The following is a 14,529-nucleotide window of genomic DNA, read 5'->3' on the forward strand; positions in this document are numbered from 1 at the left end:
TGCGAGTTGATTGCGATCGAAGAGCGCGTGTTGTAGTTAGTTGTTGTTTTATTTCGGTGAGCATTTTGAAACTACATTTTTAGTATTCATATTTTTTCTAACAGTAATTTTTGTTTGCTTTTCAAATACATTTGTTTTATAATATTAAATTCGGCAAAAACATGCTGAATGTTGCTGCTTGACATTTGAGTGGAGTGGACTTTTGTCTGCTTCTGACATTTGACATTTGAAATATGGGCATATATGTATAAAAACAACAATAAGCATGACTATGAATTCATCACATACATATGTAAGCGCGATACTGTACTTTTATAACTGTATTTTTTAAACACTTACTGGTTGTTGCACACATATCACTCGATGAAGTACAAACCATAGATTCGGGTGTTGTTTAAAGAAAAGTGAGTTGTTGTATGTCCATATCTTCCGGTGTTATATGAAAGTAATATAAAATCAAATATAATTTATATAAAATTAATAGAAAATTCCATTAAGAAGTAATGCCTACATACATATTGTTGTACATTTGTCATTGTGTATGCTGTTTGCTCAGTGCTTCAGCAGAAAAAATATCTACTCATATACGAGTGTATTTACTTATACAAAAGTCATTTTATCAGCCATCCTGTCGTCTTAACTGTCAATAGCTTGACTTTAATTTCCGCCGGCGTCGATTATTTACCGCAAAGAGCCAATCAATACTAAAATAGGCACATGCGTGTTCAAGAAAACAGAAAATTCTTTGTAATCGTAAGGAAGATGTTGGCAGTAAAAATAAGTAGATTTGGAAAAAATATAGAAAGATACTGTATATGAGACCAAAAAGTATTACAGATGAAAAAATAAGTCTCATAACCTTTATGAAGGGGTTCTACAGAAATAATGATAGTCACATAGTAAGAAATCCGGGTCTGATCTTATATATTATCGTTGGTTTTTTTTTTTTTGACTAAAATTTATAAATATTCAACAATATACATACTTACTATATATAACGTGTGCCATTCTTAATGTTGGTACGATTCACCATTCAATTGAACGAATTGGACAAGTTCTGAAACTCACAAGTCAAAATTTCCTCACACATAATGTAACAAGGACATGGAAATTAAAACTCATAGCTTGAAAAAGGTCTTGACGATTATTTTTTGCAGCAGGATGACTTGACATGTTTTATTGGAATCTAATTATTAAATGTTCGCAACAAAGACTCTATGGATCCCCACTTAATATCCTCTCTTTATAAAGTCATCATCTTCTTCTTTTTTATTGCCGTAGACACCGCTTACGCGATTATAGCCGAGTTGACAACAGCGCTAGTCGTTCTTCCTTTTCGCTGTTTGGCGCCAATTGGAGATTTCAAGTGTAGTCAGATCATTCTCCAGCTTCTCTTTTCAACGAAATGGAAGTCTACCTCCGCCTTTGATTCCACCGACGGGTATTGTTGCCAACGCAACCGATGTCTCTTAATTCACTGAACTATGTCAATGTCATCATATGTATATCTCATACAGCTCATCGTTCCATCGAATGCGATATTCGCGGCGGCCAACGCGCAAGGACCATAAATCTTCCGCAGAACTTTTTCTCGAAAACTCGTAACGCCGACTCATCAGATGATGTCATAGTCCGTGCTAAAGAACGGTTATGATGAGTGATTTGTAGATCTTGGTCTCTGTTCGTCGAGAGAGGACTTAACTTCCCAATTTCCTACTCAGTTCGAAGTAGCACCTGTTGGCAAGTGTTATTCTGCGTTAGATTTCGATGCTGACGTTGTGGTTGGTGTTAATGCAGGTTCCAAGATAGACGAAATTATCTACAACTCCGAAGTTATGGCTATCAACAGTGACGTGGCCCAAAAATTTTTTTTCGGTCCAAAAAAATAAAAATTGACAAAAATGTGGCGTTTGAAAAAAGGCTGACATTTAACAGAAATTTTTATCGTTTTCGGCCTTCCAAGACAACATTGATCAGATCGAAAAACCAGTTGGTCGTTGTATCGAGATATATGGAAAGACTATAAACAGAGCATATAGAAAAAATATACATAGTTATCTAAACAATAATCTCCGGGTAATCACTTAATCAAATTCGAAAAATACTGTTTTAGAAAAATGAGTTTAAAGATGAACTGATTAAGCTGATTGTACAGACCGGCTTTAGTTTAGAAGTCTGTAACTGAAAAACTATTTGAGATATTGCCATAAAATTTGGACTTGTTAGTTTTAAAGGCTTGACCTATCGAAATATACATTTGAAAGTCTCTTTTGTTTTTATTTCACACTTGATAAAAAAAGCCAGCTCAGTAAATTTGATTCTTTTGCCAATTCGACCTTTAGAAGACTTAAAATTATTATTTTCTTTCATTAAACTTTTCCATTACGCGGCAGCATGTTTTCATCAAATATTTAAAGCCACTAAAAATCGCATGAAAGTCCTTTAAATTACACTAGCAACAAGCATGCATGCATTAGTGTTGCATTAAAAATATGTTACATTTACCTCACAACATAATAATGCAAACATAATAAACAAAGAAATGTTTACAGCAGCAACAAAGCGGCACTCACGCACTCAGTCAGTCAGTCACCGAGTGAATTGTTTGAATTTTTTACACAAAGCATATATGTGTGTAACTGCATACACACATAAAAATAAATATATTTATGTATACACATGTGTGTAAATATAAATTGTATGTGTGTGTTCTTGGAGACTTTTATACCGTTAGTCAACGGTACTAAGGTGCATAAAATTAAAAGGATCTGCTTGTCGTCGTCACATTTCAATTGCATTGTTATTTGAATAACTATAAAAAACAATAACAATAAACTCCACAAGAACACAACGCAAGAAGAGCATTTATGTGCATTAAGTTTTGAAAGCACTGGAAAAAAGAAGAAAATATTTTTGTGTGAATGGATGCTGCTAAGGCGTGTGTTGGAGAATATAAATGGATATATATATATTCATACAAATTATATGTAAGCATATATGTAATACCATAAAAAAGAACCTGACCAAAATAGATACTTTTTTTGATCACACTGCGTACATATTTTATAATAAATGAAATATTTTTTAATATCTATAATATCTTTTCAGTATAATTCTAGTCTAAAGTAGCATCGACATTTAGATTTTAGTAGTACTGGCCTTCTAAAAAATGTTGCCTACATTTAGGCATATTTAGCGAAGTCACGAACCTAAGTCGCTATTAATACTGAGTAAACCATTCATTCTAGTTACCTAATGCAAAGATCTGTTCGATAATGTAGAATACAATCTCACTGTTCACTGAACCACACGTCACCATATACATACTTACTTGGACTATATAAACTGACTCTATCCTTTTGACCTCTGTAAACTTCGAAAACATTATCGTCACCCAGCCGATAGGTACTTCAGGCTCAGCTTGAGCCTTAGCAAGCCCGGGAGTTCACCTCGTTTTCAGTTCGGCATCAAAAGAAACAGCTTCCGAAGGTCAGAATAGAATATATTCTTTAAACAGGAAGTTTGTCGGTAGCGATTAAAACTTACTCCTATAGCAAAATTATATTTCGAGCCAATCCAAACAACTGCCAATTTAATTTTCACAAATAAATATATTTATGTACATATGTATATAGCATACCTATGGTATGTTGATATTGAATTTCGTGCTTGGCAATTCACTTTATTTGCACTTTGCCAAATTAACATCCTGTCTGCGTGACTTGCTTCGGTGCATTCACCTTTTGGTCACAGCTTTGCTCCAACAGCCGAAATCGATGGGAAAACAATCGCTGTATCTCAGTATGGCTGAATGCTATGGACTCCATTTCGACTCACTTCGGGATGCATACTGATTGCACTCGCAGCTGAAACGGTGTAAGGTGTCTTTTTTGGAGAATTCTATACTATAATATGAAGACAGTTGTCAAAGCTGGCTGTCTGAATATACATATGATTTTGAAATTTAAATTGAATATGCTTCCTCTAAGAACGGAGGAAAAACGTTTAGATATCTCAGAGAATTTTGTTTGAAGTTGGGGCTCTTATACTGGATTTTTTCCAAAATTGGACCTACAAAACGACTTCATAGGGTATTTTTCAAGGTCCCATGGGGTCAAAAATCTCTTCAAAAAATATATACAAAAAAGTTTTGAATTTCAAATTTTAAAAAATTCATCAAAAGTCTCCATATAAAAACAAACAGCCAAACCTCTCAAAAACCACCCTTTAGCAAAAGTGTGCTCACGACTGCCACGAAAATAAGGCAGCCGCTATCGAAAAGGCATTTGAATGAATCGCGTGCACACACACACCCCCCTCGGCCGGTTCATTTGGTGAAAAGCAAGCAGCGGCATCGTTTATGAGCAAACAAAGTGCGGTGACGGCGCGGACGCCACCATTTCAATCGACAATCTGCAGCTGTTGCGCTCAATTGCTGATTGGTGTCCACCTTCGCTTTAGTCAATGCGCGGCCTCTGCTGTCACTGATCAATGCAGCCGTTTATCGCCAGCCATCCTTTTGTCGTCACAGTGCCAACATTGCCGCTTGAATTAGTGTAGCTGCTGCAGTCAGTGAACTGGCCAAATGCAAAATTCGTCTTTTTCTACTTGGCAGTGGCAAGTGGCAAGCAGCAAGTGAAATGATAATGCAATTTCGCTCAAGTGAGGAAATACGTTGGCGGGAAATAGTGCTGGTGAGTGACAGCAGCATAAATCCAATTCAATTAGCCGTGGTCTGACAAATATGCGCCGTTAGCCAAATTTCAAGCATACTTGTGCTTGCGTTTGGTTATGATGGGAGTGTTGGTAGGCATTGAAGTTATTACTTGATGTCGTCAACTTGAAAATATTTGAGATTAATAAGCATTTTTTGTTTTGTATTGGAAGCCAAATATTATATTTTGAATTTTTCTCTTATTTTTTTTTTTTATTTTTATAGACTTATTCGCTTGCTCTTAGTGTTATCAGTCTCCAGATGTGGCAAATTATAGTATGTTGCCGATATCTAGGCACTTTTTCGATTAAAAGCACTATGCAGCATTTTTGACGATAATACAAGTTATATTTGGTTGCTTAATTATTCATTTATTTCTCTACTAATTAAAAAGTTTTGGAATATTTGTTTGAAACCTCAATTACTTTCAATATAAGTGTCACTAGAATACAATCAGTATATGCTTGCTATCATTACTGATCACATAATATAAACTTTGCCTACATTAAGACATATTTTAGCCAAGCCACTAACCCACGATTTTAATATTAATATAAGTAGCATCCAAATGACTATTCGGTCATTTAATTGTGATTGAGATTATGTGTTTCTTTTCAGTTTTGTAAAAGTTTTAATGCCATCAATTTATTTTAATATAATTTTCATTAAAGTATAGTCTGTGTTTACAAGTGAGCATTGCTGATAATTTACAATAAACGTTACCTACATTTGGATGTAATGTTAGCAAAGTCTAAAACCCTAAATGTTGATAGTGATAAAGGTATTTCCAAATGTCTTATATGGCAAATAATTTGTACAATGATGAGCTTATTTAGATTTGGTTTCAACTACGAGATGTATTAAAATAGTGACAGGAATTTTCCTGTTTTTTTTTGGAATATTCATTCATCTGCATTAAGGTTGTCATCTTTAAAGTAGTCTGCATTCGCTATTATGCACTTAAGCCAGCGCTTCCTCCGATCGTGAAAACACTTCTCAAACTCGACTTTTGGGATTTTCAACGATATTCATCTATGAGGTAAAACGACACTTCTTTAAGGTTCACCTTTGGTTAGAAATAAAAAAAATTCACACGGAGCCATGGCTGGCGAATATGGCAGCTGAGGTGTCGTTATGAATACGATATTGATTTTGGCCAAGAACTCACGAACAATCAATGAAGTATGAGCTTCTAATGAACGAAAATGGTCGGGCATATAAAAACACGTCTAATTAACCTTAGCGGCCGCTAAAAACAATGTAAGCAATGAATATAGCTGAAAATTGTATCGTACTTCAAAGGCAATAAAAAAATACTGATAATTGTGCGCTCTGAGCTCGCGAGATTCTTTATTATTACTATTTTGGAACACGCTTCGTACAAATTTTATAAAAAACGGAATATTATTTAATATTTCTAATATCTTGTCAATATATTTCTGAGCTAAAGCAGCATTGGCATTTAGATTTGATTATAACTGCCCATCTAAAAAACGTTGCCTACATTCAGGAATATTTTAGCGAAGTCGCGCACCAAATTCTCTATTACAGAACCCACCTTTAATTCATAATAATGCCTTAGTAAATCTTTATATCGGGTGATTTTTTAAGAGCTTGATAACTTTTTTAAAAAAAAACGCATAAAATTTGCAAAATCTCATCGGTTCTTTATTTGAAACGTTAGATTGGTTCATGACATTTACTTTTTGAAGATAATTTCATTTAAATGTTGACCGCGGCTGCGTCTTAGGTGGTCCATTCGGAAAGTCCAATTTTGGGCAACTTTTTCGAGCATTTCGGCCGGAATAGCCCGAATTTCTTCGGAAATGTTGTCTTCCAAAGCTGGAATAGTTGCTGGCTTATTTCTGTAGACTTTAGACTTGACGTAGCCCCACAAAAAATAGTCTAAAGGCGTTAAATCGCATGATCTTGGTGGCCAACTTACGGGTCCATTTCTTGAGATGAATTGTTCTCCGAAGTTTTCCCTCAAAATGGCCATAGAATCGCGAGCTGTGTGGCATGTAGCGCCATCTTGTTGAAACCACATGAGTCAACATTTAAATGAAATTATCTTCAAAAAGTAAATGTCATGAACCAATCTAACGTTTCAAATAAAGAACCGATGAGATTTTGCAAATTTTATGCGTTTTTTTTTTTAAAAAGTTATCAAGCTCTTAAAAAATCACCCGATACATCATAATATACTTAAAAATAAAGGTCGTATCTGAATTTTGTTTCTGCTAAAAATTTTTAAAACAATTTCATCACTTTTAAAATTTTTATGACACGCTTCCACTAAATTTCGAACCCTAAAATCGTTTTATTTTCCCACGGTACTTTCCTTATTACACATTTGAACATTTTAGTGCTTATTTATACCTGTCAGCTAAATGTACACATTTACGCATATATTTATAGACCTCACTAATATTACATAATATATAGAGACATCTGCATAAATATATTCCCACAATGTTCATAAATATCTTCATTGCATATTTATGACAGACGTGCAATAAATCAAGTTCAAATACAACTCCCAAAACAATATTAGCATACTAAACAATCAGCACCAGTTTGGCATTCGAGATTCATATACATAAATATCACTGCTATTGAAATTTATAGGCCGACGCCACCATTACACGCACAAACATATGTCACTCACTTCATAAACAAGTGCATAGATAAATAAAAATTGTTCGAATTGTCATATTTTTGCACGCCTTAAAGACGCTTGCATGTAGACGAGCAAGTCTTGGCCTTGATGCAAACATTTTTACGACTTAAACCTTTCGGCGACCTCCACCAGCCTTCATAAGTCTCGATAAATTCCAGCAGACGAGTAAAAGCAATACTTAAAGCCATAAAAACGTCTGTCTGTCTGCATGGTTCAAGGAATTTCCGACCGAGTTTGAAATGGCTCATAAAACGACTGGACTCTGGGGACTTAGGCGTGTTGCAAAAACTTTTGCCGAGGCGGGCGTGCGAAGGAGTGAGTACATGGTTGAGCAGTGGCAGGCCTTTGTATTGATTTATCTGGGTTTGAGGTGGTTTTCCTTTTTGTTTATAGCTCATACCTACACTGCCTGCCAGGCCATTCGGTTAACGCACTTTAAATATGGTATATTTTTGTATACGTAGGCAGTATTATATATTATGTTTACTTTCTTGTTTATACCTATCATGCAATGTAATAAACATTTTGTCTGTGTCGCTAGAAGTTGTTTAATTACTTTAATGCGGTTTTTGATAGCCCGTGAAATTTCTCGCCAAAAAAAGTTTTGCCAAAAATATAGAAGCGTGTTCGTAATTAGGTTATCTAAATATGATTATTTGACACTTGTTACCAGACATATTAAGGGGCACCTCTAGTGAGGCAGCCTAACAAAATTTATTCTTGGGAACTTAACAAACAATGCTGTATTAATTCTTTAGGATTTTAAAAGCATATTTATACTTATGGCTTCACAAAGGACTGCTTTACATAGTAGTTAAAGAGCTAGCTCTGTATTAACCATCGTGTATTACCTCACTTCTACAAAGATTAAGAATATAAAGTAAAATTAAAAAAAAATAATAATAATTTTTCGAGTTAGGCGCTATCTTCAACGGCATTCATCCCAACCTGCAGTGATTTCGGCCTTCTCCGTGGATAAATCCTGCAAAGAAAAATCTTAACTAGAATATATCCTCTATTTGAACTAGAAATAATAGAAATGTATGCTCAAAATGCACTTCTACTAAGCATATTTAATCTATCAGACAATAAGTAATTTGGTTTTAGTCTTTGCTAAAAAAAAAAATGCGCCTAATTGTAGGCAGTGCTTTTTCAAAACTTTGCAATATAATATATATAACATACCTATTGGTGGGTATAACCTATAATTTTTTTAAGAATTTTATATTCAAACTTCATCCAACACTTATTTAATATTTGCGATAAAAAAACTGACCTTGAACTAAGCAATAACTAGCAAAAAAATATGCGGGTGTGCACACTATTTTCTTCTCTATTAATACTTACTTTGCTAACCTTTGCGTCCAGACTTAATCTTTAACAACCCGCTAAATTTAATCCCCAGCTGATTAATGGCTTTTGCTGACAAGCCTGCCCACCTTCGTTTTGTCGATGTGTCAACTAAAATTAATGGCGGCGCTAACGCAATGTCACGCTAAGCTGACAAGACCACACAAGCGCTGTCAAAATGGTAGACACTAAATTCCAAAAACAAAAAATAGCGAAAACATCCAGCAGGCTGTACTTAATCCCTTATGTACGCTAAATGTAAGGTGCACCGGTGCGTATGAGTGACATTAATTTGAGTGTTGAAAGTAAAATTTAAACATAAACACCTACAAATTCCAGACATGTGGCAATCATTCAACGGTTAATGACTTGTCATTTGTTAAAATATAAATGAGACACACACACACCCCCAAGCCTAAACAGTATACTAAAGGGTGCCCACATACAGTTAAAACAGCATGTATGCGCACACTAGCCAGTAAGCGCTCATAAATACGCGCACAAAGTAAGTGTAAAAGCATAAATGCCGTTGCTTAGCGGGAAATTCCTCACACCCACTGCCCCAAAGCAGGTAACTGTGTGCCCATAAGAAGTGACTTGATGAGTAACTTGTCTCACAACAGCCTTTAAGCAGTCGTGAAAGCACTTGAGCAGGTGGCTGATTAACTGCTAGAACTACGGCGCTAACAACAACAACAAAAACACTGTTGCAAAAGCGACAACGAATTTCTAAAGCATACCAGCAAAGCAAATAGCATCTTACTAACCGACTTTTAAAGCAGTTTTTGCGCCACCGTCCCCTTGAGCAGGCAGTTGGCATACAATAACAATTCAGCCTCACTCGCTTCCACCTTCCACTTCTGAGAAGCATTACAGCGTAAATATGTGCAAGCATATGTTCTGGCTAATGCCCACTTAACTTACCTGCAGCGAGCGTTGTTCCACTTGTTAACACACCCTAATCCACACTCATATAAGTAGTTATTTACAGCCCGCCCCCCCTGCACATGTTGTTTATTGTGTCAGCACTAACGGTATATTTGCGCTCATGCATTGTAGTTGTGATTTTAGCATTCACTTCCTCTTTCATTGTTATTATTATTGTTATATATGCTTTGTGTACGTGCGTGTTGCACATTTTCCTTTGTCACTTTTTATGCGCGTTGCGTGGCACTCTTTTAGCAGGATGCGTGCAACATTTTATTGTATTGTGTAATAGGAAACCATACTCGGAAAATTGTTATTACGCACAATACTCATTTAGCGGCGCCATCAAAAGTGTGTGTTTGTGTATCCCTTTATCATTCCGGCTTTCTATTATTGGAGTGTTGAAAGGTGTGGTCTTTGCCGAAGGAAACGTCTACAGTGATTGCCTTATCTCCTGAGAATCTGTCTGCACTTAGGACTGTTATTTAGAACACAAACTATGAGGCGTAGACCGAATTAGAGGTTTATGACGTATATTTGTAACAGTTAATGCGCCTGTAAGATAGCAAAAGCTTAGAGAATGAGAGATATTGTATTAAAAGTTGATTGATAGTTATAACACTTAATTTTGGCCCACATGTGGTGTGAAGTTTTCAAAAATCGGTTTACTTTCATATTTAGTTCGGTTATATCTTTAGAAATAACAAACTAATATCATAAAACAAAAACCCAAATAGATTTCGAGTTACATCTTTCTATAGGGTGACCAATTATATTAACGCTGACAATTTTTAATTTTTTTTCGCCCGCAGGTCAGTGGACGAACGAAATATCTTTTAGAGGACTTTCTTTTAGAATTCATCTACGGAAAAAGCCGAAATCACTGCAGTAGGTGGAGAAGCCCTATTCCGAAATTATCCTCTTTTTATTCTGCACCCTTTTAACTTCATCCTAAAGAACCTCACAAGATGTCAGTAATAGGTCCTTTGTATTCTCCAGAAACCATAATTTACCACGTTGCTATTTTGAAATGTTTTCGCTTGATATATGTATTACTACTTCGGTTTGGTTATGTTAGAGATTATACTTGTAGAGTTTCACAGCAGTCCTTTTAAATAATGGAAAATACCTAAAGGCGGCTCAAAATCTACAAATATCGACAGAGGATTTTGAGTCATTTGGAAATATGTTCAGACGCTCTTTCGCTTGAGTACCAAGTTGTTTTTACCTTAGCATCTTAATGATGCTTGACAGCCGGAAGGATGATTACACCTTACCTTAGTGCCGATAACTTCGACAATTGACCAGAGAATTTTTTTTTGGTCGCCCTACATTGCCCTTGAAAAATCAACGCTTAGAACACCTCTAACCAGGACGAGACGAATTTTGCTGAAAGTAACTTAATGAAACTACGGATCAGATGCAACTTGAAACCACGTAAATGTTGTGTAACACTCACGAGCTCTGTTAAAGTCTTCTGACAAGTTTGTTTATGTGGTTTGCTTCACAGTTCCTTACGATTCCGCTGTGACTACTCACCCAAACAAGTCCTATTACTCTGTAGATACAATTTATAATAGGCCTACGCACTCCAATCCGCAGTCCTGAGCTAATACCAATTTTACGGCTCTGCTTATGGAGTGAAGGATACCTTTCTGAAGCAGCCCGCACTTTGGAGCAGTATGTCCACGGCTTTTATTCCCATGAGCTGAGAGCAGATCCACTCTTCCCGCCACATGCTCCACAAAGGTATGAGCGCAGAGAAATAATAATAAAAAGTCGGCTCTGCTTTGAAGTTATCGGTATTGAAGTTAAAGTTATGAAGATTTTCAGAGTATTCATAACCTAGAATCCTTCAAATGTTACGATTTATGATTATACTAAGAGTCAAGACTGTTTTTCTATAAGCTTGAAATGAGAGTTGATACCAATATCTCCGTTAACGCAAAGCGTTCGTTTATGGAACATTTATATTTTGTTCGAGGGTATGGGTGCAGAGTAACTACCATTACAAGTTGATTCGGTGCTCTAGATTAACGTCAGTGAAGGCGAAAAACATCATATTGTCTATAGAAGACTTATGACCCCTACCTGTTTCACACTTCTAACTTTTTCAGCTTTTCATAGGCTTGTGACCACTTAGCTCTCTGTTGATCCGCTGAACAACATTGAGTATCTAAAAAAAACCCAAGCAGTAACGTGCCTCGCTCGTATATCTTTGAAATACTATATCTTTGTAGTGAAGATGACCTCATCATTCACCAAGTCTCCTTGGTAGCTCCCGAGCTGATGATTTTGGGTATGATATAGTATCATAACTATTTCAACCTTGAAGCTTGTTCAATAGCTATTAAGAATGGCATCTAAGCTCTGAAGTAAGCATATATAGGCTATGTCCTGTAAGCAAAATGCATATGCGTTCTTAAGAACCCACCTAGCATTAGTTTATATCACTTCGTTTCATAAGTTTTCCACGATGTTTAACACCTCGGCCTCGGCTTTTCAGATATTGATCAGAAATTTGACCTTTTCTCTCCGAATAGCTGCTTTACAAACCTGCCAATAAATTTGTTTCTTTGTTTGGAAAATTTATTTATTTTATAAGATATCTTCTCGAAATTTGAAGTGGACGATTTTTCAGTGCGGAGCTAAGTAGAATCCCCGAAAAAGTTGTTTCGATCGGTTCACTTTGGCATATAGCTGCCATATAAACTCGCCTGAATGAAAAACTCATTTATTTGAGTATTATTACGCTCTAACATTAGAATCTCCGAAAAGATTATTGAGTTCGGACAACATGAGCATATATGTAGCTACCATAACAATTAACAGATGAAGTCTTGGGAAAGGAAAATGTTTAGAAAAAACTTTGTAAACATTCTAAAACGAAATATTGTTAATGGAGTTTTGTTGAAGTTCTCCAAAAAATTGGCGTCAGGATAAGCACTACTAAAGCACTACTTAAAGCGTATGTTTTCACTAAGCCTTAGTTTGCCAAACTGGGTGATTTATTCAGAGCATTACACTGAACTTAGCCAAGCTTTTTTTTCCAATTTTCTGTAATTTTTATTTTATATTTTTCATTTAAGGATATAAACTGTAGTACCAAATTTTGAAATCGAAAATTCGAAATTTAAAATTCGAAATCGAAAATTCGAAATTGAAAATTCGAAATCGAAAATTCGAAACTGAAAATTCGAAATTAAAGTTCTAAACCGAACTCATCCCGTGACAATTACTAAGAATGCATAATTACAATTTCTCTCTCTTTTCTTTTTTCCAGTCGCACGCATTCCAATTTATGCTGAAAATGTATTCGAACGCAGGATAGCAGCGTTTGCCTAACAACCAACAACTACAGCAACAACTAAAATTTCGGAACATTTTTTTTGTTTCAACTACGCTACAAATACCGCACGCATGTGGCAACGAAATTCGACGCAACAACCGCAACAACACCACACAATTTGCATTTTAGACACAATAATATTTACAACAATACCAACGGCAACAAATTGCAACAGGCGGAATTGATAAGTGCACGTACACGTACATAAACAACGACTCACCACCCCCCCAAACTCCCCAACAACAACAACAACGTGCGTGTCAAAGGCAACTATGCATTTGACACACCACAACAACAACGATGATGAATGTGACAATTCAATATCATCAATAAAGGCGACAACTGCAGCAACAAACACTTGCCACACACGTTGCGACGCAGGCAAACTGCAGCAACAACATCGACAAGAACAACTAAATCAGCAAGTGCAACAAAGTGCCAGTGGGAGCAGGCATAATAAGCTTAGCGGCCGTTGTTGCCACACTGCTGCAGCACAGCAACGCGAAAATGTTGCACAAATACGAAAATGGTGCGACCGACCACGAGTGTTAGCAGCACCATGCCAGCGGCCAACAAGCACGCGTGCAACAACAACAACACGTGTAGCCGCCAGCAAACGCAAAGTGTGGACCCATGCGGCCTGCAACACATTGGCCACACTGCTACAAAATAGCAACTTTTTTACTTATGCTTTTGTTGTTGTAATATTTTTAAGCAGCTACAATGTGGCAACTGTGCGCGCAGTCAGCGATAGCGCCGCCGGCACGCCCAGCAACAACCAAGCGCCAATTAGTCAAATTGTAAATACAAATAGCAACAACAACAATAACAACAGCATCAGCAGCACCAGCAGGAGTAGTAACGACCCAACTAGCAGTAATTATCGCGATATGTCGAAGCACCGCACAGCGGACGCCTATCAATATGATGTTATTAACAATAGCAACAACAACAACAACAATGATGAGAATATTAATAAAAATTACAACCACAACAACACGGCTGTCAACATCATACTAAGTGATTATAGTGAAGCCTTCGCCAGCCTCGTGGCCGCGGGGCCACTAAATGACGCCAACAACAACAACATCAGCAGCAGCAGTGGCAACAGCGCCGAGAGTGGCACACTCAACGACGGTGGCAATAATAATATTACTAAAGCATTCCAGTCCGGCGCAGTGTCTAATGATGATGATGCGCCGTTCGAGCTGTCCGATGAGCTATTGGATAGCCTGCGTGGCACGCACAGCTTGCCGCAGCAACCGATGTATACGAACGACTTTGCGGTGCACATACCAGCTGGCAGGCAAATGGCCGACTTAATTGCCAATAAATATGGATTCATCAACGAAGGCCAGGTGAGTAATATGAGTGCATTGCGGTCATATGCGAATATGTGTGCCGATGTGTGTGTGTGTGTTGCGAAATATGATATGCGTCATGTGATATCCGTAACATTTTTGAGCCTCTCTTCCGGAAATAATGATTTTTGAGGTTGTGTGTGTAACA

The 14,529-nt window shown here is 36.7% G+C and overlaps 1 protein-coding gene across 3 annotated transcripts in view; it reads left to right on the forward strand.

The window, feature by feature from the left end:
* The window catches only part of LOC126760138 (furin-like protease 2), a 395,670-nt gene that overhangs the window by 287,572 nt on the left and 93,569 nt on the right, over window positions 1–14,529 (forward strand). For all 3 annotated transcript variants that reach the window (XM_050475573.1, XM_050475575.1, XM_050475576.1), the window contains one exon: window positions 12,955–14,378. In XM_050475573.1, the coding sequence (XP_050331530.1) occupies window positions 13,293–14,378 (1,086 nt within the window). In that variant the 5' untranslated portion in view covers window positions 12,955–13,292. The remainder of the gene's footprint in view (window positions 1–12,954; window positions 14,379–14,529) is intronic.

The sequence above is a fragment of the Bactrocera neohumeralis genome, chromosome 5 (genome assembly GCF_024586455.1).
Source record: "Bactrocera neohumeralis isolate Rockhampton chromosome 5, APGP_CSIRO_Bneo_wtdbg2-racon-allhic-juicebox.fasta_v2, whole genome shotgun sequence".
Taxonomy (NCBI): Eukaryota; Metazoa; Arthropoda; class Insecta; order Diptera; family Tephritidae; genus Bactrocera; species Bactrocera neohumeralis.